General features: G+C 45.1%; 1 protein-coding gene across 3 annotated transcripts in view; it reads left to right on the top strand.

The window, feature by feature from the left end:
• epb41l5 (erythrocyte membrane protein band 4.1 like 5) overlaps window positions 1–22,192 on the top strand; it is a 160,431-nt gene that overhangs the window by 63,024 nt on the left and 75,215 nt on the right. For all 3 annotated transcript variants that reach the window (XM_080199480.1, XM_080199479.1, XM_080199481.1), the window contains exons 6-11: window positions 2,110–2,162; window positions 3,911–4,031; window positions 7,273–7,360; window positions 8,286–8,374; window positions 11,399–11,468; window positions 20,910–21,079. In XM_080199480.1, coding sequence (XP_080055606.1) covers window positions 2,110–2,162; window positions 3,911–4,031; window positions 7,273–7,360; window positions 8,286–8,374; window positions 11,399–11,468; window positions 20,910–21,079 — 591 coding nt within the window. The remainder of the gene's footprint in view (window positions 1–2,109; window positions 2,163–3,910; window positions 4,032–7,272; window positions 7,361–8,285; window positions 8,375–11,398; window positions 11,469–20,909; window positions 21,080–22,192) is intronic.

The raw sequence follows: 22,192 nt of genomic DNA, 5'->3' as shown, positions 1-22,192 counted from the left end.
GTCTAAATTCATGGGCGTTTAGAAGAACGAGAGGTAATCTTGTTGAAATGTGGAAGATTCTGAGGGGGGCCCTGAGCAACATCATTGGAATTCTCTTCCACAGAGAACAGTTAAGCTGAGTCATAGAACACATTTGAGGCTGGGTAGATAGATGTTTGATCACAAGGGGGTCAAGTGTTTTTGGGGTCAGATCTTAACGTGTTACGGTCACTATTGGATCAACCATGATCTTTCTGAATTGTAGAGCAGGTTTGAGGAGTTGAATGGCATATTCCTCCTAAATCCTATGTCTAAGGTGAATATGCTTGTAACATTCATTCCTTTAGATACTTCCAAAACTTATTCTGGATTTAATGGACTTTTATACTAATGATTGATACAATGATGTAGTACTAAAAAGAAGGGTAAAATATCCTCCACAGTCTCAGCCAGTGTATTGGAACACCTTCAGGTCTTGACCTAGGAACATCATAGAAACTAGAAGCAACCCTTTGAGCCTGCTCCACCATTCATTATGATCATGACTGATCGTCAAATTCAATATCCTAACCCCTCCATATCATAGAAACAAAAAAAACATAGAAAATAGGTGCAGGACTAGGCCATTCAGCCCTTTGAGCCTGCACCAACATTCAGTATGACTGTGGCTGATCATGTACTTCCAGTGTCCCACTCCCGCCTTTTCTCCATACCCCTTGATCCCTTTAGCCACAAGAGCCACATCCAGCTCCCTCTAGAAATTATCTAATGAGCTGGCCCCAACAGCTTTGTTGGAGAGAAGTTCGCAGGTTCACAACTCTGAGTGAAGAAGTTCTTCCTCATCTCAATCCTGAACGGTTTGCCCCTTATTCTTAGACTATGACCCTGATTCTGGACTTCCCCAACATTGGGAACGTTCTTCCTGCATCTAGCCTGTCCAGTCCCATGAGGGCTGGTATCCAGTGAGGATTTTGTATTTTTATGAGATCCCCTCTCATTCTTCTTCTGAATTCCAGTGAGTACACATACAATTGTTCCTCTCATGTCAGTCCTGCCATTCCAGGACTCAGTCTGGTGAACCTTTGCTGGACTCCCTCAGTAGCAAAAATGTCCTTCCCCAGACCAAGAGACTAAAACTCCACAAAATACTCGGTGTGGCCTTACCAAAGGCCTTTATAACTGCAGCAAGACATCCTTACTCAAATCCTCTCGCTGTGAAGGCCAGCATGCCACTAGCTTTCCTCACAGTCTGCTGTACCTGTGTGTCACCCTTCAGCAACTGTTCCACCATGACACCCAGGCCACATTGCACTTCCCGTTTTCTTAAACTGCCCCTATTCAGATAATCTTCCTTCCTGCTTTAGCCACCAAAGTGGATAACCTCAGATTTATCCACATTATATTGTATTTGCCCTCTCAGGCAGCCTGTTAGCATTCTCTCCACAGTGCACACTGCTACCCAGCTTAGTGCCGTCTGCAAATTCAGTTTCTTCCTCCCATATCCCTTGATCCCTTTAGTCCCAAGAGCTATATCTAATTTCTTCTTGAAATCAGACAAAATTTTGGCCTCAACTACTTTCTGTGGTAGTGAATTCCACACATTCAAGAGGGTGAAGAAATTTCTCCTCACCTCAATTCTAAAAGGTTTGCCCCTTATCCTCAAATTATGACCAATAGTTCTGGATTCCCCCACCACCTGGGACATTCTTTCTGAATCTGAGTCATAGAGGTTTACAGCATGGAAACAGGCCCTTCGGCCTAACTTGTCCACGCCGCCCTTTTTTGTACCACTACCCTGCCTAGCCCTGTTAGAATTTTATACATTTTACATATTGTGTTTGTATATGAGTGCGGCTAGCTTATTCACGTTACCCTGTCTACTGAGAGGTAAATGAACGTGCTGCATATCAGCTGGCCCTTCTGTGTAGGAAAATGGTTAAACTTTCACCTGCTACCTTCCTTGAGGCCACACAATGATTGGAATCGCATTGGATGGCGAATTGTGGGCACAGATCCACATCACATCACCCTATGGCGCAGTGCCACAAGCTGCCTGGAGTGGAGCTTATTTTTGGATGTATTACTGTAAACTAAACTCTTCTTTTTTCTTATTTTTTTTCAACAATCTAGGTTAGAATGCCCCTTTGACACAACGGTTCAGCTATCAGCCTACGCCATTCAGGGTGAGGCCGCATTTCTGATTGTTTTGTTTGGGTTTTAAAAAGTTCTACATGTATTTTCTAATGGACGGTGTTGAATATAATCTGCTGCTTTGCCTCTGCCATGCTAGTACTCCTTGGTAAGCTGATTCTCCGGCCCTCTGGATGGCTTCTGATGAACCTGACATCTGGAGGAGCTTTGTCCTTCACCTCAGAAGTAGAAAATAGTGAACATAAGCATCTAAGCTTGACAACCGAGGAGGTCAACAAGTTGGTCTCTTGTTCTCGTGCTTCTTGTAACTGTAACTTTGTCAAGTCGCATGGTTTTGTGAGACATCTCGCTCTGCGGACCTTCCATGCATGACATCACTGTACCATCTGTTCCACATTTGGATAATTTGAAGCCAAAATAGGTCATGTTCGACCGCGCCTGCAGAACTGTACAATTGAGTCCAAGAGGATCCTCAAGAGGGTGACGTGAATGATGGTGGCCATTTTATTTTCAGCTGTGCTCAGGAATACTTTGGAGGGCAGCAAATTATTTGGGATTTCCCCAGGCGGTGCCGATTTTGAAATAATGTCCAACTAATCTGATTCCTTTAGTTTAAGAGGAATTGTTTTGGCTGTTAATGTCAAGGCCACCTGGTTGCCCTTGAGAAGGTAGCTGTCGCTGTGAACTGCTGGTGAGAATACTTCGCACTGTTATAAAAGCAAAATACCGGGGATCTGAAATAAAGGCTGAGTGGGGAAAAAACTCAGCAGGTCTGGTGGCCCTGTGCATGTTTCCTAATCCAATATGACTCTGCTTTAAATATTCCTAACTATTGGAGGAGGTGATGGCCTAGTGGTATTATCGCTAGACGATCAATCCAGAAACTCAGCTAATGTTCTGGGGACCCGGGTTCGAACCCTGCCATGGCAGGTGGTGGAATTTGAGTTTAATTTAAAAGAATCTAGAATTAAGAATCTACTGGTGACCATGAAGCCATTGTCGATTGTTGAAAAAACCCATCTGGCTCATTAATGTCCTTTCGGGAAGGAAATCTGCCATCCTTGCCTGGTCTGGCCTACGTGTGACTCCAAAGCCACAGCAATGTGGTTGACTGTCAGTTGCCCTTGGGCAATTAGGAATGGGCAATAAATGCTGGCCAGCCAACGATGCCCATGCCCCATGAATGAACTTTAAAAAATTCCTGCAATCCCTCAGTCTTGCACCCTCTGGCAGTACGGTGACCCTTTGGCCCTGTACCCTCTATGAGTACGGTGATCTCTCAGCCTTGTACCCTCTGACTGGCAGTATGGCAATCCTTTGGCCCTACACCCCCTGACAGCATGGCGACCCTTCGGTCCTGTGCCCTCTGGCAGTGCAGCGCCCTCTCGGCCTCGCACCTGAATGTCAGTTGAGTTGTGTACTCTGGCTTGGGGCTCGAGCGTACAGATGTCTGACTCAGTGGCATGAGGGTGTTAAATCTGAGAAACAACAACTTTGAGGGCAATATGAAGGCTATGATATGAGTACCAGGACTTCATCGTGGTTCACTCTCTACCGCCAGTCACCTCACCTCTCTGGATGTTTCAAATCCGCTATGATTCTGTTTTAAATATTCTTAACTACTAGGGGAGGCTTACTGGTGACCTGGCTTTGGAGCCTCATTGCCAGTTTTTCTGATTAGTCAGCAAATGCGGGGATGGTGGAAAAAGATTGAGAGAGGGTAGTTAAAAATCTTCATTGTAGTTGCTGAACCCATTTTGTTCTGGTTTGGTCACTCTAGCTGAAGTGGGTGACTGCGATCCCACGGAGCACGGCCCAGACTTTGTGTCAGAGTTCAGATACGTGCCCAATCAGACGGAAGAGACGGAGCTCGCCATCTTTGAGAAGTGGAAGGAATGCAGGTATGGTCTCCTTTTCCAGAGTTTGATGTAAGAGCATTTCGGCTGTTCCTCATATAACATTAGCGAAAGTCAGACTCAAATCAATTGTTTGTGGGATTTGATATCCAGGATCCATCGACAGATTGGCAAGTCATGTTACAACTTTATAGAACCTTGGTTAGGCCGCACTTGGAAATATAGTGTTCAATTCTGGTCACCACACTACCAGAAGGATCTGGAGGCTTTGGAGAGGGTACAGAAAAGATTTACCAGGATGTTGCCTGATATGGAGGGCATTAGCTATAAGGAGAGGTTGGAGAAACTTGGTTTGTTCTAGCTGGAGCGAGGGAGGTTGAGGGGCGACCTGATAGAAGTCTACAAGATTATGAAAGGCATGGACAGAGTGGATAGGTAGAAGCTTTTCCCCAGGGTGGAAGAGTCAGTTACTAGGGGTAATAAGTTTAAGGTGCGAGGGGCAAGTTCTAAAAGAGATGTACAAGGCAGATTTTTTTACACAGAGAGTGGTGGGTGCCTGGAACTCGTTGCTTGGGGAGGTAGTGGAAGCGGATATGGTAGTGACTTTCAAGGGCCATCTTGACAAGTACATGAAAGGGATGGGAATAGAGATACAGTCCCTGGAAGCGTAGAGGGTTCTTGTTAAGTTGGGCAGCATGGTTGGTGCAGGCTTGGAGGGCCGAAGGGCCTGTTCCTGTGCTGTAATTTTCTTTGTTCTTTGATGCAGGTAAAACTAGATTGACACATATTAGAATGGATTGGCACAGTGGACGGGCTGTGGTGCTCCTCCGATGGGGTAGATCTTGCCATCCTGAGATCACATGAATAGACAATGGTGGGCCAGCAGCCTGTTTTATATTCTTTCTAATCTTTATTTCTGAGTTCAGTACAATTAAAAATAAGAAGTGATGGAAAACAGGCTTCTAAATTTGGCTGAGGTGGGAATTTTTAAACTAGCCTGAGTATGGACTTGTCCCTCGAATCCTCCCTTTCTGAATATTTTGCTATTTATAAAGCCAGAATTATTTTTCTGCAGATGTGTTGGGTAAAATCTCCCCATTCCTGGTTCCCATTGCCCTGATAAGGACCTCCTCTGCATTCTTAGGAGGAGATCTCATTGAAACTTATAAAATTCTAACAGGGTCAGACAGGGTAGATTCAGAAAGAATGTTCCCCATGGTGGGAGAGTCCAGAACTGGGGGTCATAGTTTGAGGATAAGGGGTAAATCTTTTAGGACTGAGGGAAGGAGAAATTTCTTCACCCAGAGAGTGGTAGATGTGTGAAATTCACTCCCACAGAATGTAGTTGGGGGCTAAAACCTTGGGGTCCGGGTCCATAGGACTCTTAAACTGGCCTCGCAGGTAGAGGGCGTGGTTAAGAAGGCATATTGTGTACTGGCCTTCATCAATCGAGGGATTGAGTTTAGGAGTTGGGAGATATTGTTGCAACTTTATAAGACCCTAGTCAGACCTCTCTTGGAGTACTGTGCTCAGTTCTGGTCGCCTCACTACAGGAAGGATGTGGAAACTATTGAAAGGGTGCAGAGGAGATTTACAAGGATGTTGCCTGGATTGGGTGGCATGCCTTATGAGGATAGGTTAAGGGAGCTCGGTCTTTTCTCCTTAGCGAGACGAAGGATGAGAGGTGACCTGATAGAAGTGTATAAGACGTTGAGAGGTATAGATCGGGTGGATTCTCAGAAGCTTTTTCCAAGGGCTGGAATGGTCGCTATGAGAGGACACAGGTTTAAGGTGCTGGGGAGTAGGTACAGAGGAGATGTCAGGGGTAAGTTTTTCACTCAGAGGGTGGTGGGTGAGTGGAATCAGCTGCCGTCAATAGTGATGGAGGCAAATTCGATAGGGTCTTTTAAGAGACTTCTGGATGAGTACATGGAACTTAATAATAGAATTGAGGGTTATAGATAAGCCTAGTAGGTATTGATATCATCAGCGCAACTTGTGGGCCAAAGGGCCTGTTTGTGCTGTAGTTTTGATATGTTCTATGTTCTAAAACATTACTTGATTTCAAGAAGAAATTAGGTATAGCTCTTGGGACTGAAGGGATCAAGGGATATGTGGGGAAGGGGGGATCAGGATATTGAATTTGATGATTAGCCATGATCATAAGAAAGGCCATTCGGCCCTGCTCTGCCAAATACTGCTTTTATTGTTTATATCCTATGTTTTCAGCAGTTTGTGTACAATATGGCAGGATGTCTTGGTTTGGCTGCATTTGACTTTTCAGCACTTGAAGCAAGGATTACGTTCAGCAAATTCTAATATCGCAATAAATCCGATAAATACCATGGAAGGCTGTGGCGGGTCCTCTCTCTGAACCGCTATAGCTGTTGTGGAAATGCTGTTTCTACAGTGATCATGCTGGGTGATTCCAGGGTGATCCAGTGATGATAGAGTGCTGACGTTTGTCTTAAGTCAGTCCGTTGTGTGACTCGGGAGGTGCTTTCCTCCTCCTCCCTGGCAATCAATGTCAGGGGAAGGGGAAGGTGTTGTCCCAAAGCCAGTTAGTTCTTGGCCATTTATATTTCCACTTTAACAAATTTAGTTGAGGATTAGCCTCATGTCCAAATGAGAGAAAATCAGGAAAAATGTAGAGATACTGGAGAAGGTGTGGGGAACAAAACCAATTGACAAGTATGATTGTTACGACCCCTCAGCACCATCAGGAAAGGCTGAACGGGCTGGAGCAATTAATTCTGGAAAAGTCTGAGGGATGACGTGCTGGAGACTTTTGGATATCAAAGGTATTTCACGAGGTAGAGATAGAAAATGTCAGCGTCCTAAACTGGAGGTAATAAATTCAGATGGGGACTTCAGAGAGATCCTTCTTAATCTAAACAGTGGTCAGCAACGAGAACAGAAAATGCTGGAGGATCTCAGCAGGCCTGACAGCATCTGTGGAGAGAGAATAGAGCCAACATTTCAAGTCTGTTTGACCCTTTTGTCAGAGCTGTGATAAGAATAGGGGATGTGCTATCTCGGGGAGTAGTTGAGGCAAATAGCTTGGATACAGTAGAGGGAAAGCTGGAGGGAGAAAAGAGTAGAGGATAAAAGTGAAGAAGGATGGAGCAGAAAGGCTGGCATGCACTCTTTGGATCTGTTTCTGTGCTTTATTGGCTTTTTGTAACTCCCTGTTAATAGGTAACTTGGTAACGGTTTGAATAGTCAATGCTTTAAGAAACTACCAGCTGTAATGGTGAATTTCACTAGAAATCTTCTTTCTTTGCAGGGGTCAAACACCATCTCAGGCAGAAATGAACTATCTCAATAAAGCTAAATGGCTGGAGATGTATGGAGTGGACATGCACAAGGTTAAAGTAAGTGAATTTGGTGGATAAAGTTACCTGTTTTCTGGGGTTTAAATGAGATGAGATGGGAACAGAAAATGCTGGAAATGTACATCATGTCAGATCATATCGGTGGAGAGAGAAGCAGAGTTTATGGGCTGAATTTTCCTGTTCTGGTGTGGGGCTGATCGATGAGGGGTTTAAGGGGGTGAGCGTTAGGGACCCTCGCACTCATCCACAGAACTGGGGCCATGTCCCAGCAAACAGAAGTGAGTCTTTTAACCTAGGTGCCTCGACATCCACCCAACCCTGTTTCCACCTCGGTCTACTACAGCAGGCAGTGGCCCTGACTCCCTCCTCCGTGTCATGAGGATAGTGTGGAGCAGGAGCCAGGAAATTGACATCGGGAAATGGTCCAATTCCAAATGTCCACCTCCGAGATGTAAATCCAGTCCAGTCTTTCAGGTCAGTGACCTTTCAGACACATTCCACCATTTTCATTTCAAATTCTCTAACTGGTTGCTAATTTGCAGGTTCAAAGAGCTCCTTCTGATCATTCCAACCTTCTGATACATCATCCAAGTAACTGCCATTCAAGTCTGAGGTTAGCCGATGTCTCTGGAAGGGGCCATCACAGCAGAGCATGGTCCTGCCTTGCTTCACTGTCCAAACGGGTTTTCCAACAAAGACTTGTAGAATAGGCCCACTTTCCCATCTTGCTCCAGCCAGTTCTGGTCCATCCTTTTGGTTGATAGATCTTTAGTTTTTTTTGGGGAGGGCTGCGTTTTTTTTTTCTTTCACTTCAGTTATATTAATGTCACCCACCGTGGATTTGAATCATGTTTTGTCTTGGTTGGAAGTTGAGTTTATTGCACCCTTGACTTGTCTGTGTGTACAAAGGGATAAAGACTTGCATTTCCCTCATTGTAATTTTCATTTCTGTTTGCATAATTAGGGAAGAGATGAAAATGAATACAGCCTGGGCCTGACCCCAACTGGAGTGCTGGTGTTTGAAGGTGAAACCAAGATTGGACTCTTTTTCTGGTCAGTTGGCCCCATCTTCACTCTTTTACAATGCATATAAGCTGAAGGTCCCATTAACAGCATTGTCTGCCTGTGTTAAGAAGAAAAATGTTCCCCGTTGGCAATGTCCAGGACAAGGAATGCAATTACTTCAGAGGTCACCTGTTGGCACTTAACTGCTTGACGCGGCCAATTGGCACAATTGTGCAATGTATTCGAGGCGTTCAGCTGATATTCCACAGTGAACGGGATGATATTTTACGTGCGGATATCGCTTGAAGTTGAAATTGCCCTAGACGGCAGTTTATTTAGCCACACCAATGTTGTTAGATATACAGTGGCTTGTTTGTAGATATTTGTAAGCTATCTCTGTCCCTGAGGCCGTTGTGAGTGATAAAAGTAGATATTGTACAAAATTTACTAAGACAAGAAGAATTGTGTTTGAATGTGGAAGCAGGAAACATCCTGTTTAAGTAATTTTGGTGTTGAATGTGGTTCTTTAATATAAAGGCTTCTGAATCATAAAACCTATGGCTCGGAGACAGGCCCCTTGGCCCAACCTGGTCTATGCCGACTAAACAGCCTATCTAAGCTAATCCCATTTGCCTGCATAACCCTCTAAACTTTTCCTATCCATGTATCTGTCCCAATGCCTTTTAAATGTTATCACTGTCCCAGCTTCAACCACTTCCTCTGGCAGTTCATTCCACATACGTACCACCCTCTGTGTAAAAAAAAAGTTGCTTCTCAGGTTCCCATTAATTCTTTCCCCTCTTAACTTAAACCTATAGCCTCTAGTTCTTGATTCCCCAACCCTGTGAAAAAGACTGAGTGCATTCATCCTATCCATGCCTCTCATGATCTTTAACACCTCTGTAAGATCGCTCCTCAGCCTCCTACACTCCAAAGGAAAAAAGTCCTTGCCTATCCGACCTCTCCCTGTAACTCAGTCCCTTGAGTCCTGGCAACGTTCTTGTAAATCTTCTCTGCGCTCTCTCCAGTTTAATAAATCTTTCTTATAACAAGGCAACCAAATCTGAACCCAATACTCCAGGTGTAGCCTCACCAACATCCCATACAATTGCAACATAACTTGCCAACTTCTATAAGCAATGCCCTAACTGATGAAGGCAAGCATGCTAAAAGCCTTTTTCACTGCCCTATCTACCTGTGACTCCACCTTTAGGGAACTGTGTGGCTGAAGTTCAAGGTTCCTCTGTTCCACGCTACTCCCTAAGATTCTAACATTCACTGTGAAAGAACATAAGAAATAGGAGCAGGAGTAGGCCATCTAGCCCTTCGAGCCTGCCCCGCCATTCAGTAAGATCATGGCTGATCTGTCGTGGCTCAGTTCCACTTTCCCGCCCTCTCCCCATAACCCTTAATCTCCTTGCTTATCAAAAACCCATCAACCCGCGTCTTAAAAATATTTAGCGAGGTAGCCTCCACCACTTCAACGGGCAGAGAATTCCCGAGATTCACCACCCTTTGAGTGAAGAAGTTCCTCCTCAACTCCGTTCTAAACCGCCCCCCCCTTTATCTTGAGGCTATGCCCCCTAGTCCTACTGTCCTTTCTGAGCGGGAAGAGTCTCTCCACCTCTATCCAATCCATCCCATTCATCATCTTATATGTCTCAATGAGATCTCTCCTCATTCTTCTAAACTCTAACGAGTACAAGCCTAGTTTATTCAGCCTCTCCTCATAGCTCAACCCCCTCAACTCCGGCATCAGCCTAGTAAACCGCCTCTGCACTCCCTCCAAGGCCAAAATATCCTTGCGTAAGTGCGGCGACCAAAACTGCACACAGTACTCCAGCTGCGGCCTCACCAGTGCCCTATACAGCTGCAGCAAGACCTCCCTACTTTTATATTCAATCCCCCTCGCTATGAAGGCCAGCATCCCATTTGCCTTCCTGACCACCTGCTGCACCTGCAGGCTGGGTTTTTGCGACTCATGCACAAGGACCGTGAGGTCCCTCTGCATCGTCGCCTGCTGCAGTTTTACGCCACGTAAGTAATAATCCTTCCTACCATTATTCCTACCAAAGTGGACCACCTCGCACTTGCCAACATTAAATTCCATTTGCCATTTCCTGGCCCATTCGCCCAGCCTATCTAGATCCTTCTGCAGACTCTCCACACCCTCCGCGCAATTTGCCGTTCCACCAATCTTGGTGTCATCAGCAAATTTCGACACCATACACTTGGTTCCCTCCTCCATATCATCTGTAATGGTAAATAGCTGAGGCCCCAGCACTGACCCCTGGGGCACTCCACTAGTCACCAACCGCCAATCCTAATAGCACCCATTGACCCCCACTCTCTGCCTCCTATTTGACAGCCAATCCTCTATCCATGCTAACACCGTACTCCCAACTCCATGCCCCCTTACCTTCTGCAATAACCTCTTGTGAGGTACCTTGTCAAACGCCTTCTGAAAAACAAGAAAGACCACATCCACCGGCTCTCCTCTATCCACCACCCTAGACACATCCTCATAGAACTCCAATAAATTTGTCAGACACGACTTCCCCTTAACGAAACTGTGCTGCATCTGCTCTATCAAGCAATTCCCCTCAAGATGCCTCGCTATTTCCTCCTTGATGACGGATTCTAACATTTTACCTACAACAGACGTTAAACTAACCGGCCTATAATTCCCTGCCTTTTGCCTGGCACCCTTCTTAAACAACGGCGTAACATTAGCCGTTTTCCAATCTTCTGGCACTTCCCCGGAATCCAGCGACGTTTGGAAAATAACCACCAAGGCATCCACTATCACCTCCGCCATTTCTTTCAGAATCCTTGGATGCATTCCATCTGGTCCTGGGGACTTGTCCACAATCAGCCCCTCCAGTCTGTTGAGCACCGCCTCTCTAGTAACAATAATGTCATTGACTACCTTGATTTGATTTTCCAAAATGTAACACCTCACACTTATTTGTATTGGATTCCATTTGCCATTTCTCAGCCCAGTTCCTCAGCTGATCAAGATCCTGCTGCAATTTTTGATGACCCTTGTATTTTATTGTCCTTTGTTTTCAGGCCCAAGATCATTAAACTGGAATTTAAGAAAAGCAAGCTAACTCTTGTGGTGGTGGAAGATGATGAGCAGGTAAGAGGGAATTTGGTGGTGTTTTGTCTCCATCAGGCTGGGACAAGCTCGTCTTACATTTTGAAGGCTGGAGGTAGTGGTCTGTGTTCTGAAATTCTGCGCAGGAATTTTGGTGGGATTCAGGACCCTGCCGTGAGGCTTGAATGGGATCAGAAGCTGTTTTCTGGGAGGTTCAGTCGCTTGGCAGAATGGATTCTAAGGCAATTTGTGAGATAGATGAGAGATTGACTAACAGCCAGTATATTTTGACTGACCAAACCTATGGGGAGACGCTGCAAACTCTCCTGCCCTGGCAAACCTAACTGGTGTGACCATAGGGAACTGTTCATACAGGATTAGCAACCAAAGCTGGCAAATGAAGTCCTGTGCCAACTGTTGCAATGGCTAATGTAGTTTCTGTGTAGCAAAGGAAGGAGATAGTCATTGACTACAGGAGGCGTAGTGGAGGACCTACCTCAGTCTACATCAACGGGGATAAAGTGGAAGAGAGTTACTCTGTGCTGAATTCCCAGCCTTTGATCTGCTGGAATAGTTGCAGTATTAGCATGGCTAATCCAGTTCAGTTTCTGGTCAATATTAGCTCCCAAGATGTTGATGGGAGATTCAGCAACTGTCATATACTGGTTAAATTCTCTCTTGCTGGAATGGTCATTGCCTGATACTTGTTTGGCATGTTACTTGCCACTTATTAGCCTAAATCTGAATGTTGTCCAGATCTTGCTGCAAATAGACATGGACTGCTTTGGTACCTGAAGGGTTGCAAATGGTACTGTACGCTATTCATCAATACTTCCACTCCTGACCTTATGTTGGAAGGAAGGTCATTGATGAAGCAGCTGAAGATATCGGGACTTGGACACTACCCTGAAGAATTCCTGCAGTGATGACATGGTGCCATGTTCTCTTAAACCCCTTTCCTACCACACTCCTCATGCGATACCACTTTATCTACAGCCCCCATCAAGTGAGGGCGGGTTCTGTACCTTGGTGACCTTTCCTCGTATCCTTTATCCCTCCTCTTTGCCCTGAGCTGCATGCTCCTTCAGCCAAGACAAAGGTCACCTGAGATACCTTGTCAGGCTCTGCAGAGGCCTCATGGATTTTTGTTTACGTGTCCTTAACCACCCCTTAAGAATTATCTTTATTGTTTTAAATTTCACTCCTGTTCTATTTGCTGCTGCTCCAACATCTGTCCCACCTTGCATCCGATAGCACTTCAGTTTGAAAATCTCTGAACTTGGAACCATAGAATCATGTAACGCAGAATAGGCCCTTCAGCCCATCAATTCTGCACCAATGCGGAGAAATACCTGACCTCCCACTTAATCCCATTTACTAGCACTTGCCCATAACCGCTTACTCTGCACAAGACGGGCTTGAGTTGTGCCACTAGGTGGAAAATATTCCTACCTGTGTCCTTTAAAAAGACATGATGTGGGTATGCCGGCGTTGGACTGGCGTAAACACAGTAAAAAGTCTGACAACACCAGGTTTTAGTCCAACCTATTTATCTATTTAGTCCTCCTTTAAAAAGATCCAGGAGTTGTACTTCAATGGCAAGAGAGCATGGTGCAAGGTCATAGTGCTGCCATTGCTTAACACCCAATGTAGCCTCTGGCACACCACAGGCAGTGTCGAGGGAGACCCTGGGTGTATTTGGTGAAGTCTTTAAGCATTTTACTGCAATTGCAAGTTAAGACAGTAAATGTCAGAAATCTGCAGCTGGTCAGGCAGCGCTTGTGGAGAGAAACACAGGAATAAATATGAATAGGTTGCTGATCTTTCATTGAAATTTTTGACCCTGTTTCTCTCACTGCAGTTTTTGCCAGGCCATTGCAAGCATTCTGATTACATTGATTGGCTACTTGTGGACGTTGCTATTTTGTGGGTTTTTTTGGTAAGATTGAGTGCTCACCGCAAGCACTGTTGAAGCAATTTGTCCTTGAATTCTGCATTTCAGTTGGATCAAGGCACTGGGAGATTTGATCTGCAAATAGTCATGTTACTTTGGGTCAGTGTCCTTGCCTGTCTGAAAACATCCTGATGATAAGGTTGTCCTGGATGCAGAGTTAATAAGAAATATTTGTGCTTTGGGTGTGCACATTTTCTGCATATTAGGTAATACGACGTCTCCAAACTGGCAATCCCTGGGATTAAACACTAGTTGAATTTCGGATCTTTCCGGGTTTCGGGTTGGATGGTTTGAACTATATCAGGCTAGGTCTGGTCAAGGGTCACTCAAACCACTTAAGGAAAAGACAGGTGTATGAAACTGATAACAAGTTGGTGCGCCACCCCTCCTGTGCAGCACCTAGCCAGACAACCAGCAAGTTATCTTATTCATCCAATAAGGCCGCTTTAAAAAGTAAAGCCCAATTTTCAACATAGCCAGATTTGACACACTGTACATTCTAGTTCACTCTATTCATTGGAGGCGGTAGCAAATGGTAACCGCATTCTCCAAGCTGTTAGCGATTTTGCTTCAATGTGCGTTGTTGTGTAGTCTTTAACTTTCTCGCATCACTGCATTAGATTTCAGATTTGTGGAGGAAGATCATTCATTAGTCACAATGGCTACACTTGGGGCAGTTGGGGAATTGACTGCGTAATGTTGTTGCCCTATTTCAGACTTGCAGTCCCTTCTGAAAGTGGCTTGCTGCTGGCGAAGAAGGGCTTGCATTGATGTAGCACCTGTCATGACGATTGGATGTCCCAGATACTTGATGGCCAATGACTCATTTTCTTTTGTTTAAGTGTAGTCACTTTGTGGGGTTCCGGGGGTGAGGAGGAGCTTCCGACTCACTGGTAGTGTCGCTAACTCTGGCTCAGGAGCTCCCACTTCCAGTCTAGCTCTGGGACTTGATGGTCATGGAAGGTGCAATGTGGCCGGACAAGTTGATTATCATCGGCCTGTGGGAAGAAACCAGAGCACCCAGAGGAAACCCATGCAGACATGTGGAGAATGTGCAATCTGTGAATCAAACTCGGGTCACTGGCTGTGAGGCAGCAGTGCTAACCGCTGTGCCACCCCAAATTGTAGACCAGTCCAGCAGAAGTTGGTGATTGCCATCATAGAACGTGGTACCTGAGGGACAGGAGTCACTGTGGGAATATAGGAAACATGACCATCAGTTGAAAAACAGCAAGCTAACATGAATAGCACTGTAATAATCGAGGGAAACTGTTTAAATGATCACAGAGGGACAAAGATAATGCAAAGGGATCCTTTCTGATCATTGAATTCACTCTCCTAAGGAGAGACGTGACTGCAGTGAGAGCTTCCACGCAGTTGCTACTTATAAAATCACTCTCTCTAAAGGGTGCTCCACCTGATTACTACCTAAGGTAATGGAAGTTGAAAATTATAACTTTGGTATGTGCTCAGGGTTAGGCAGTCTGAGGGAACGTGTAGCATTGTTCCAACTTGGCATCTCCAAAAAGACGCGATGACACCTGCCCGTGGCGCACCTGTTGCTGAATACTCAATGCCTTCGATCGTTGCCAGGAAGATGGCCACTTGAGTGAGGCCCTGGAAGGTGGGGCTGCCGTCCAGCTCGATGCCTTTAGGGAAAAGTCACGAGGAGTGAAACGTGTGATTGTCTGGTACCTGATAACTGTAATTAGGCAGTCGCAGAGACTCCCAGCTTAGACATTATTAAATGTGTGCACCCTTGGCCCATGTAATTGCAGCCAAGCACAGGCTCCAGAGGGGAGGGGAGAAAATCTGTCAAGAAAGATTGATTTTTAAAAAAAGGCAAACATAGATTTAGAAAATCTTCACACCTTTGCCTCTAGACTCAACAAGTCCAATGTTGTCATGGCTGGGTCACCCCACCTTGCACTATCTGTAAACTTGGCTCAGACAAAGCCCATCTCGCTGTGTCTTAACTCTCACCAACTTCTTTTCACCTATCACCCCTGTGCTTGCTGACCTGGTCCAGCGAAGCTTCAATTGTACGTGTTTTAAAATTAAATTCTCATCGCTGTTTTCCAGTCACTTCGTAGCCTTTTTCATAGAACCCTACAGTGCAGAAAGAGACCTTTCGACCCATCGAGTCTGCACCGAACACAATCCCACCCAGGCCCTACCCTCATATCCCTACGTATTATACCCACTATTCCCTCTAATTTACGCATCCCTGGACACTAAGGGGCAATTTCTTAGCACGGCCAATCAACCTAACCCGCACATCTTTTTCCTCGCTCACACTGGAGCAATCTACAACCCTACAACTTGCTGTGACCTACCAGCAAGGAATCGGGCTTTTGAAAACCAGGGAGACTGACAGTTCTGTTCGATGTTTTCACGGATGTTGCTGGATAGAGAGAGAGAGACCCCCCCCCCCCCCCCCCCCCCCCCCTCACCGTCTTTCAGGCGGAATGGCTTTGCTTGAAGTTTCGCTTTGTCTACGTGTTGATATAAGGAGTCTGGAAATGACTGTGGGAATGTTTTCCCTAAAGATGCTGCAGGTTCTTTTTGATCTGCGAGTAGTTCATTTTGACTCAAGTGCATTGTATGTTCTTCTAAAAGGTTTCCTCAGAAGTCTGTCTTTTGGTAGGAGAGTCATAAGGTTTACAGCATGGAAACAGACTTTCGGCCCAATTCGTCCATGCCACCCAGTTTTTACCGTGAAGTTAGTTCTGGTTGCCTGCATTTGGCCCAAATCCCTCTATACCCATCTTACCCATGTCACTGTTTAAATGCTTTTTAAAAGACAAAATTGTACCCGCCTCTGTCCTACCTCTGGCAATTCATTCCAAACACACTCTACCCTCTGTAAAAAAAAAAGCCCCTCTGGACCCTTTTGTATCTCTCCCTTCTCCCCTTAAACTTATGCCCTCTAGTTTTAGACTCCCCTACTTTTGGGAAAAGATGTTGACTATCTAGCTGATCTATGCCCCTCATTATTTTATAGACCTCTATAAGATCACACCTAAGTCTCCTACACTCAAAGGACAAAAGTCCCAGTCTACCCATTCTCTCCTCATAACTCAAACCAGCGAGTCCTGGTAGCATACTAGTCATTTTTTTTTAGGCAAAGACTGTTGCAAGGTTAATGTTGACATGAATACTCAGTCCCAAATTCAAAAGTTGTGCAATTCAGTTGTAAGTGATCACTGCCAGTCTTCATTATGGGGAAAAAAAATCACAGGACAGAGAGAGTTCATTCAGTTCATCATGTCCATGCCAGCTGTTTGAAATTTCTATCCAATTTGACTGGGTCCCTTGCTTCTTTTCTCATAACTATTAACGTTTACTGAGGCAGCTCCATTTTAACTATGTTAGTGTCCCTGTCTTTTTATCTCCCTCTCTCTGTCTCACTCACACACACTCACACACACACTCACACACACACACAGTAGCTGCTTGCAACAAATATGGTGATGTCTTACTGGATAAACAAAGTTTGAGAGGCTCTGTCCTGTGTTTTTATTAGAACATAGAACTTAGAAAAACTACAGCACAGACAGGCCCTTCAGCCCACAAGTTGCGCTGATGATATCCCTACCTACTAGGCTTAACTATAACCCTCAATCCTATTAAGTCCCATGTACTCATCCAGAAGTCTCTTTAAAAAAAACCTTTCGAATTTGCCTCCACCACCACCGACGGCAGCCGATTCCACTCACGCATCACCCTCTGAGTGAAAAACGTACCCCTGACATCTCCTCTGTACCTACTCCCCAGCACCTTAAACCTGTGTCCTCTCAGGACCTTGAAGAATGGTGTTAGGACCTGATTCCCGGATTTACTTCAGAGTTAAATGACTGTGGACTCGAATCCTACTCCAGATCTCAATCTAGGCTGATGGTTCTGTGCAACACTGAGGAAGCTGTGCACTTTGGGAGATGCCAGCTTTCACAATGAGGTTTTAAGCCAAGGTGCTATAGAGATGCCAGGATACCTTCCAGAGCAGACTTGGAGAGATCTTCAGATGTTTTGGCTTATATTTATTCCCAGCTATATTGGTAAAATAGATTATCTGGTTGGTTTGCCTTGATGTTCTTGGGAAAAGTAACTATTGTGTTTCCTACGTCACAACATTTCAAAAGTACTTAGAATCCTACAGTGTCAAATGAGGTCATTTGGCCCATCGAGACTGCACCAACAACAATCCCACCCTAACTCCCCAACACTAAGGGGAAATTTAGCATGGCCAGTCCACCTAACATGCACTGCTTTGGCATGTGGAAGGAAACCAGAGCATCTGGAGGAAACCCAAGCAGATATGGGGAGAATGTGCAAACTCCACACAGTCAAAGACCTAAGCCAGGAATCAAACCCTGGTGCTGTGAGGCAGCAGTGCTAACCACTGGCTATTGAGAATTTGAGATGTCCTGAAATGGTGAAAACAAATGTTCACTAAATTGGTCCCTGTGAGATAAAAAGGAGGTATTGGAGGTTTCGAAAAACGTTTAAGGTGGACAAGTCCCCCAGGGTCATATAGAGTCTTGTCGTAGAATACTGAGTGAGGGAAGGGAAGAAGTTGCTGAGGCCTTGGCCAAAATCTTTGTATACTGTTTAATCAAGGGCGAGGCACCAGAGGATTAGAGAGTAGTTAACATTGCTTCTCTGTTTAAGAAGGGCAAAAGAGATAAATCCGGGAAATTATAGGCCTATGAGCCTTATATCAGTGGTAGGAAAATTATTGGAGAAGATTTTTGGGGATGGGATGGACTCACATTTGGAAGAGAATAAGCTTATTATCGATAAGCAGCATAGTTTTGTGAAGGGGAGGTTGTGTCTCACAAACTTGATTGAGATCTTCGAAGAAGTGACAAAAAAATTTGACTAGGACAGGACAGTGGATGTTGTGTACATGGATTTTAGTAAAGCCTATTGATAAGGTTCCACGGTTCCTCATGGCAGGCTGATACGGAAGGTGAAATCATATGGGATCAGAGGTGAGCTGGTAAGATGGATACAAAACTGGCTTGGGCATAGAAAGCAGAGAGTCGCAGTGGAAGGGTAATTTTCTAATTGGAGGTTTATGACAAGGTTTATGGATCAGTGCTAGGGCCTCTAGTATAATTGATTTGAAGGAAAATGTTGGTGGTCTGACTAGTAAATTTGCAGATGACACAAACATTTGGGGAATAGATTATGAGGAGGATTGTCAGAGGATACAGCAGGTTATACGTCAGCTGGAGACCTGGACTGGAAGATGACAGATGGAATTTAACTCGGACAGATGTGAAGTGATGTGATTTGGAAGGTCTACTGAAGATGGCAAGTCTTCAGTAAATGGTAGAACCCTTAAAAATATTAGCATACAGAGGGCTCTAGGCATGTAAATCGACAGTTCCCTGCAGGTGGCAACTCAGGTGGACAAGGTGGTCAAGAATGCGTACGGCATCCTTAATCTGTCAGGGTGTTGAGTATAGGAATTGGAAAATCCTGTTGCACCTGTATAAGACTTTGGTTAGGCTGCATTTGAAGTATTGTGTACAATTCTGGTTGTCACACTACCAGAAGGATGTTGATGCATTGGAAAAGTTGCAGAAGAGATTTACCAGGATGTCGCCCGGTTTGGGGGTTATGGACTATGAAGCAAGGTTGAACAAACTTGGATTATTTTCACTAGAGTGTTGAAGGATGAGGGGGCTCCTGATAGAGGTTTACAAGGTTATGACAGGCTTGGATATAGTAGATAGTCAGGGTCTTTTTTCCAAGGGTCAATTGCCCAGGACATAGGTTGAAAGTCAGAGGGAGAAAGTTTAAAAGAGATGTAAGGGGTAAGTTTTTCACACAGAGGGTGGTGAATGCCTGGAATGCGCTGCCGGAGGAGGTGGTGGAAGCAGATTCTATAGCAATGTTCAAGAGGCATCTAAGTAGATACTGGAATAGAGGGATATGGACCATGTAAAGGCAAGAAAATATTAGATTAAAGAGGCATCTGTGTCGGCACAGACTTGGTGGGCTGAAGGGCCTGTTGCTGAGCTGTGTTTCCTTTGTCTGTGATGAGAGGCTGAGTAAATTAGACATATTAGAACCATAGAAAAGTTACAACACAGAAGCAGGCCATTCAGCCTATCTTGTCCATGCTAGTCTGACACCACCTTTTCTATCCCACCTTCCTGCACCCGGCCCATAACCCTGTAGCTTACAGCACTTAAGGTGCAGATCCAGGTACTTTTTAAAAAGAGTTCAGAGTCTTTGCCTCTACCACCAACTCGGGCAGCGAATTCCAGGCTCGTCACTCACTAACCTCTGCATAAAATAAATGGTCCTCATGTCCTCTCTACACCTACTGACCCTTATCCAAGGTCGATGGACTTTTGCACAGTCCGCTAAGATTCCCCTGGCGGGTGGGATGGGAAAATTCTGCCGCTGGCCTCGTAAAACTGAGGGAAATGGGGAACGAGTGGGAAAATAATCTTGAAGCCCAAGATCAGCCATGATTGTATTGAATGGCAGAGTAGGTTCAATAGGTTGGAAATACCATCTTTCCTTTCTTTGCCCCTACCTTTTCTTTGTTTGTAGATTCAGCGAGATTTCATTGAGTGCAGTTATCATCTTTGTCAGTGTACCGGCAATTGTATCCTTTGGCAAATATATTGTTAAGCCAATTGCTAAAGACAGATGATGACCATTAGCTTAATGATGTACGAACACAGCTGGGACAGCTGGTTGTGGGGGAAGCAGATTGTCACTCTGCTGAGCTGTTCAGAGAATAAGCTTATTGAAGCTAAAAGATACGCTTTTATACTGATTCCCTCAAAAATAATTATTGGAGTTAACCATCTTCACTGGTTAATTTTTAGGCCCAACTTTTGTCTGCCCTCCCTGGCACTTTGGAGGTATTGACTCCTTACCTGAACATACGATCTAGTGGGCCTGGATTTTACTGGGTGCTTTGGTCCCTGACTGCTTGACTAAAATGTCAATGTTGAGCCTGTATTGAGAACCCCACTGATGTTAGATGCAAGGGTACCCCAAAATCCAGAAGAGCAACTTGGAAAGCCTGTGCTTAATTGTTTATTTTACAGTTTGATATAATGGGAGGAAAGATATGCAAACGAGTGAGGAAATGTTAGGTCTTGTTGTAATCATTCACAGATTTCTGCTGTATCCCTGGAGGAAGCCTCAGTCTAGAGAGAGAGAGAGAGAGAGAGAGAGCTGTCAGTCAGTTGGATGGTTGTTAGCTCTGTGGACCCAGCAGCTGTGAGGCCTGATCTAAGTTTCCGTTCTGTATGGGGAAAGTCAGTGAGTGAACCTGGAACCTTCAGCAACTGTGTAGCTCAGTACCACACAGGACAGCATGCCTTTTCCACTGGAGCAGTGATAGGATAGTTGTAAAAAGAAGCACTGTTTCTGAATGCTCCCTGCCTTGCCAACCAAACAGCGGCAGACTTGGCATTGATGACGATCGGGAGCAGCGCAAAAACTGGTGAGGCGACCAAATGGATGACTTGAACCTTACTTTCTTCCCCTACAAGGGCAAAGAACAAGAACACACTTTTGTATTTCGGCTGGATCACCCGAAGGCTTGCAAACACCTCTGGAAATGTGCTGTGGAACACCACGCTTTTTTCCGATTGCGGGGACCCGTCCAGAAGAATTCTAACCAGCTATCCTTTGTGCGAATGGGCTCCAGGTTCAGATACAGGTAAAGAGCTCTCAAACCCTGGGAACTGTTAAGTTACCTGACAAAACGTAGGGGACGATTTGGGGGTGAATGGCAAGTGGTGTGAACTAGTACGTTCTGGCAGACTCATTAAAGAAACATGACTTCAGGAAAATGATTGCGATAAGGGGCTGACTTTTAAAACCTTTAATGATAACAGGGATGAGAGTAATGGTTTAGTGGAGTGTATACTTTTGAATGCATGTTATCAATATAGTCATGATTTGGCAGTTCCCAGGGGTTTAACATAAATTGGCAGCTTACATTTTATATATTACATCATATTTACAACACAGAACTGCCAGCTCTAGTCTATGTCAGTATTTAGACTCCACGTGAGCCTCTCCCGCCCTGCTTTGTCTAAGTGTAATACCCGTCTGTTCCTTTCTCCCTCGTATAATTGTCTAGCTCCCCCTCAACTGTGCCTGTTATTTAACATCAGCCACTTCATGTAGTAGCAAGTTCCACATTCTAAACACCCCCTGGGTAAAGAGATGTTGCCTGAATTTCAGAATTCATTCACTGGGGGCAATCTCCTGTTGATGGATTCCCCAGGTGCTAATGTCATCCTTATGCCTGTGGAACCCCATCAGAGTTTTAAAGCCATCTACCCGGTCATCCCTCAGCCCCGTCTGCTGGAGAACGGAGCCTGAGCTGCTTCAGTCTTTACTGATGTAATTTCCCAGTTCTGATACCATTAAAGTTTTTATGATTGTCACATTAACACTGCAGTGAAGTTACTGTGAGAACCCCCTAGTCACCACAGTCCTGCCCCTGTTCGGGTACACTGAGGGAGAATTTAGCATGGTCAATGCATCTAACCGGCACGTCTTTCAGACTGTGGGAGGAACCAGAACACCTGGAGAAACCCTTGCAGACACGGGGAGAACGCGCAGACAGTGATCCAAGCCAGGAATCGAACCTGCGTCTCCAGCGCTGTGAGGTGGCAGTGCTAACCACTGTGCCACCCCATCATCGTGAAATTATTTTGCAAAATTTAAATGAAAATTTTTCAATAGTTGGGAGACGGCGGTTCCTGGATGGGAGGCCCAGGTGACAATCAAGCCATCCGTGTCAACGAGTGCATATCTTCAG

The sequence above is a fragment of the Carcharhinus amblyrhynchos genome, chromosome 11 (assembly GCF_965287045.1).
Source record: "Carcharhinus amblyrhynchos chromosome 11, sCarAmb.v2.hapA, whole genome shotgun sequence".
Classification (NCBI taxonomy): domain Eukaryota; kingdom Metazoa; phylum Chordata; class Chondrichthyes; order Carcharhiniformes; family Carcharhinidae; genus Carcharhinus; species Carcharhinus amblyrhynchos.
This window is presented reverse-complemented; position numbering and strand designations above follow the sequence as displayed.